This window comes from Octopus sinensis, linkage group LG23 (genome assembly GCF_006345805.1).
Source record: "Octopus sinensis linkage group LG23, ASM634580v1, whole genome shotgun sequence".
NCBI classification, from domain to species: Eukaryota; Metazoa; Mollusca; class Cephalopoda; order Octopoda; family Octopodidae; genus Octopus; species Octopus sinensis.
In genome coordinates, this window is record NC_043019.1 from 5,267,585 (window position 1) to 5,273,584 (window position 6,000).

The 6,000-nt window shown below is 40.6% G+C and overlaps 1 protein-coding gene across 1 annotated transcript in view; it reads right to left on the reverse strand.

Annotated features, from left to right (window-relative positions):
- LOC115223392 (DNA (cytosine-5)-methyltransferase 1-like) overlaps positions 1–6,000 on the reverse strand; it is an 88,746-nt gene that overhangs the window by 79,163 nt on the left and 3,583 nt on the right. Inside the window, exons 2-3 of the mRNA XM_029793905.2 lie at positions 5,333–5,381; positions 939–1,046 (exon numbers count right to left, since the gene is read on the reverse strand). Of these exons, the coding sequence (XP_029649765.1) occupies positions 939–1,046; positions 5,333–5,381 (157 nt within the window). The remainder of the gene's footprint in view (positions 1–938; positions 1,047–5,332; positions 5,382–6,000) is intronic.

Sequence of the window (6,000 nt, forward strand, 5' to 3'; positions counted from 1 at the left end):
GTTTTTTTACGTGCCACCTGCACAGGAGTCAATTCAGTGGCTCTGGCAACGACCTCGCTCGAATGTTTTGTTCATGTGCCACCGGCACAAGTGCCAGTAAGGCGACGCTGGTAACGATCACACTCAAATTCTATATCATGCTGAGTTTCCTTGAAGACTATGTTAAGAGTGTGTGTGTGTGTCGGCCACATGCATGTTAATTTCACGAGAAGGCAGTTCTGTTGATCCAATCAGCTGGACACCCTCTTGGTCGTAACCAACAGAAGGTCAATTTTAATGCAGTGGCTTGGTTAGCTAGAAACACAAGTTAAATCTTCCACAAATAACACTCTTCCCTCTTAAAACTGGAAGGACATGTTGGATAACACAGTTCTAAATGCATTGACTGGAAAAAAATAAATAATGGATTTTTATAGTGTCAGGGATATGGGGCTGAATAACTGTAGTAACAACAACACCCATGTGATCTGCTAGAAATAGCAGCCAAAAGGTGGCGAGCTGGCAGAAACATTAGCACGCCAGGCGAAATGCTTAGCAGTATTTCGTCTGTCATTATGTTCTGAGTTCAAATTCCGCCCAGGTCAACTTTGCCTTTCATCCTTTCAGGGTCGATAAATTAAGTACCAGTTACGTACTGGGGTCAATGTAATCGACTTAATCCCTTTGTCTGTCCCCTCTACGTTTAGCCCCTTGTGGGCAATAAAGAAATAAGAAATAGCAGCCAAACCTTTTTCAAATGATAAAATATATTCTCAAATAAAGAAAAGACTCATTGGATAATGTTAGTCCTAGACACACCACTAAATTGACAGAATGGGCATGGCTGGAACACCTATGGTCAATCAGGACTTATCTGAAACTAAACGACATCAATCAAGATTGACCTGGGACTAAAAACCAACATCATTCAATCAATCAATCAATCAATCAATACTTACAATGGTCAATAATTCTTCTTCCAATTCCGTCTCCAAGGCTTGGATCTCGTCCTTCGCTGCTCCAGTGAGAACATGGCTGAACTTCTCACAGAGTTGGTTCCAGTAATCCTGAAAATGGGACAGACACAAGAAACACATTGAACTCGGAACAGAAAGACGGATGAAATGCTGCTTAGCATATGGATGAGGTGGTCGTGTCTTGGATGGTGCCCATGCTGGAGCAGCACCTTGAAAGGTTTTAGTTGGCCAGATGCACCTTCAGGACTTTGATACTCATTCTATTTACCTCTATTTATCAAATGGCTAAGTTCACCTGGTCAGTTATGTCATTTTAGTAGGTTACTTCATCTTTAAGAGATGTAAAAAAAACTGTAAAATATGGAGGAAGTGCATAGCTTGTTAGTAATAACAGGAATGAAGGCTGTTATTCCCAGACTATAAAAGCCCACTAAGAGCCAGATGGTGGTATTGAACAAGGCAGCGAGCTGGCAGAAACGTTAGTACACCGTGCGAAATGCTTAGCAGTATTTCGTCTGCCGTTACGTTCTGAGTTCAAATTCCGCCGAGGTCGACTTTGCCTTTCATCCTTTCGAGGGTCGATTGAATAAGTACCAGTTACTGGGGTCGATATAATCTACTTAATCCGTTTGTCTGTCCTTGTTTGGCCTCTCTGTGTTTAGCCCCTTGTGGGCAGTCAAGAAATAGGTATTAAACGGAGTGAAATCTACCACCCAACAACAAGAATGGGCTTCCAAATAATTTCTCACAACAAAATTTCACAGGTGAGAGTCATTGTAGTAATAGTATGCCTATTGTTGCTTAACTCCAGGATAGCCTTGATCCAACAGACCTGAGATCAAAAGGATACCAATTATGATTTGGCATCCGTGCTAGTGGAGTGCTAAGAGTACCATCCGAGCGTGATCGTTGCCAGAGCAGCTGACTGGCTTCCGTGCCGGTGGCACATAAAAGCACCGTTTGAGCGTGATTGTTACCAGCATCGCCTCACTGGCACTTGTGCCGGTGCCACTGGACTGGCTCCTGTGCAGGTGGCACTTAAAAGCACCCACTACACTCTCGAAGTGGTTGGCGTTAGGAAGGGAATCCAGCTGTAGAAACTCTGCCAGATCAAGACTGGAGCCTGGTGCAGCCATCTGGTTTACCAGTCTTCTGTCAAATTGTCCAACCCATGCCAGCATGGATCATCATTTAGTGTGTGCTTTCCTTGCTGGCATGGGTAAGACAGTTTGACTGGAACTGATAAGCCAGAGAGCCTTAGCAGGCTCCAGTCCGCTTTGGCTTGGTTTCTACAGCTCGATGCCCTTCCTAATGCCAACCACTCCACAGAGTGTACTGGGTGTCTTTTAAGTGTCCCAGCACAAGTTCCTTTTATGTGACACCAGCACAGGTGCCTGGACTAAAAGGGACCCCTATTGGTCATGAATGACCGTGGAATTGCACCTAGAAAGTTCCCCTTGGAGACACAAGTTCAGGCAAGGTTGTATTATCTTTTACTCTTTTACTTGTTTCAGTCATTTGACTGCGGCCATGCTGGAGCACCGCCTTTAGTCGAGCAAATCGACCCCAGGACTTATTCTTTGTAAGCCCAGTACTTATTCTATCGGTCTCTTTTGCTGAACCGCTAAGTGATGGGGGCGTAAACACACCAGCATCGGTTGTCAAGCAATGCTAGGGGGACAAACACAGACACACAAACATATACATACACATACATACATATATATACATATATACGACAGGCTTCTTTCAGTTTCCGTCTACCAAATCCACTCACAAGGCATTGGTTGGCCCGAGGCTATAGTAGAAGACACTTGCCCAAGATGCCACGCAGTGGGACTGAACCCAGAACCATATGGTTGGTAGGCAAGCTACTTACCACACAGCCACTCCTGCGCCTGATCTATGTTTATGGAAAGCCAGCAGTCGGCCATGCATACCAGCCTCCCTTCTCGCACCACCAATGTTATCCAAGAAAAAAGGCAAAGGCTGATGATGCTTGACACCAGTAATGTCACAAATCATTTCTACAGCTGAGTGAACAGGAGCAATGTGAAATAAAGTGTCTTGCCCAAGAACACAACACACAGCCCAGTCCAGGAATCGAACTCACTACCTCATGTGAACCCGACACTCTAACCACTGAGCCATTGCACCTTCATGGGTGCCTGGACTACATTAACTAATATACCCATATATGTTTTGCCAGTGGGAACCAAATGACCATGAAGGGTTTTGGTACATAATAAGTGTGTTTAAAACCCTACAAATAATGTTAACCCTTTCGTTACTGTATTTATTTTGAGATGCTCTGTGTTTCTTTCAATTACTTTAAATATAACAAAGAATTTAGTAAAATAACTTAGTTATCATTAAGCTAGTGTTAGGAACATAAATTGTGACTAAGGTTTGGTGGAAGATTTTAATTCAAAACTTATGGAAACAAGACATTTGTACTACAGAGCCAGAGCTGGTTTCAGCCGGCTTGGTATCAAAAGGGTTAAATATAACAAAGAATTTAGTAATATAACTTAGTAATATAACTTAAGCTAGTGTTAGGAACATAAATTGTAACTAAGGTTTGGTGGAAGATTTTAATTCAGAATATTTGAAAACAAGACATTTGTACTACAGAGCCAGAGCTGGTTTCAACTGGGTTGGTATCAGAAGGGTTAAATATAACAAAGAATTTAGTAAAATAACTTAGTTATCATTCAGCTAGTTTTAGGAACATAAATGTGACTAAGGTTGGTGGAAGATTTTAATTCAAAACTTATGGAACAAGACATTTGTACTACAGAGCCAGAGCTGGTTTCAGCCGGCTTGGTATCAAAAGGGTTAAATATAACAAGAATTTAGTAATATAACTTAGTATATAACTTAAGCTAGTGTTAGGAACATAATTGTAACTAAGGTTTGGTGGAAGATTTTAATTCAGAATTTTTGAAAACAAGACATTTGTACTACAGAGCCAGAGCTGGTTTCAACTGGGTTGGTATCAGAAGGGTTAAATATAACAAAGAATTTAGTAAAATAACTTAGTTATCATTCAGCTAGTTTTAGGAACATAAATTGTGACTAAGGTTTGGTGGAAGATATTAATTCAAAACTTATGAAAACAAGACATTTGTACTACAGAGCCGGTTTTGGCCGGGTTGGTAATGAAAGGGTTAAGAGAGGGTCACATGGGTTGACATGCTTTGTAACCATGAATTGTATTCCTATGTTTCACCCTAGGTCCAACACTTTGGTTCTGTAGACCTGTAGATCAGGTGATACAACTTTGTAGACCTGTAGATCAGGTGATACAACTTTGTAGACCTGTAGATCAGGTGATACAACTTTACAAACTTTGAACATACCATGCTACAATGGTAGGGTAGAATGTGGCATATTTTTTTTATTGTTTAATCAGGAGAGAAGGGCTTTGTGAGAAAGAGACCAGAAATCTGGCCTAAATGCTTGCAACAAAATGAATTCAGCTAAAGGTATCAAAGGCTGGCTAGAAGGGTATCAAGGATGGGTGATGGGTAGACTTAATCCATCATTAAACTGGTCAATGGATTAAGACAAGGAAGCCAGGATTGGATTTCCAAGAGACAGACCCCATAAAATACAAGGTATACAGTCCAACAACGACCAGTGTTGCGGGTTAGCACTTTATCAACTCCCGAAGGACGAAAGGTAAAATTGACCCTTGGTCAGATTTTAACTCTAAATGAAAGGATTTGGAATAAATACCACAAAGCCATTTTGTCCCATATTTAATGATTCTGCTAAAGTCACTGTCAAGTGATTTAGAGTTGGGGGTAAAGCAACAAAAACAATAAAAAAGACTAAATGCAAACACAAAAAAAAAACTATACAGTAACCCCTCATCATATCGCGGTTCACCTATCGCAGTTTATTTTTTAAGCTTACGTCAAATTCGTCCGTGGTGTTGTTTTGCATTTGTGATCACCGTGATCGACCAGGCTATCAGATGTTGCTACACATCGCTGGTCACAATGCGCTTCGCATTGTTTTAGCCTTCAAATAACACCACCCCGCTGGCTAAGCGAGCAGGCCAACAGAAGAAAGAGAGAGAGAAAGTTGTGGCGAAAGAGTACAGCAGGGATCGCTACCACCCCATGCCGGAGCCTCGAAACCGCGATCCTACGACTGCGAGTCCGATGCCCTAACCACTGGACCATTGCGCCTCCACTGCATTTATAATAAAATAAGTATATACAAATTATAAAAATAATATAAAAAATATGCAGTATACAGTACTGTATCTGCTTTGCAGATTTTCACCTATCGCAGGGGGTTTCGGAATATAACACCTGCGATAGTCAAGGGATTACTGAATGTCAAAGAAACAAAAATGGTCTCACCACTTCTGTGATGTCTCCAGTCTGGAATTTGCTCTGAAGATCTTTTACACTAGAGAAAAACAAGAAACAAAAGTTGGTTAGTCCACATAATTCTGTAAGCATGGGGCAAGTTTCCCAGCTTCTCTGGTATATATATATATATATACACACATATATACACTTTATTTAAAGCAGCAGAAAATTCAACAAAACCTGTTACTCTGAGCTTCCCGTTGTAAAAACTGTCCTATGAATGGCAACGGGAAACTCAGAGTAACAGGTTTTGTTGAATTTTCTGCTGCTTTAAATAAAGCATATTACTCTACCACTGGTATTTGAGTACTCTTTTTTCCACCTGTTTCACATTTATGTGTTTACTCCGTATATATATATATATATATATATAATATATATATATATATAAAGTTAATCCAAACAAGAAAACACAGAAAAAAAGAGAAAAAAACAGCAACGCAGGACGTGGAACAATTAAAGTATTATTGACGCTCAGGAAAGAAGGGAAGGAGGGTTTAACGTTTCGAGCGGAGCTGTTCGTCGGAAACAAGGAGAAGGAAAGATCCCAAGGAGGGAAGACAGAGGAGAAAATATTTGAGTTGGTGGTGCTTAAGAGATCACATGTTTATATATATATATATATATATATCACATGTATATATATCACATGTTAT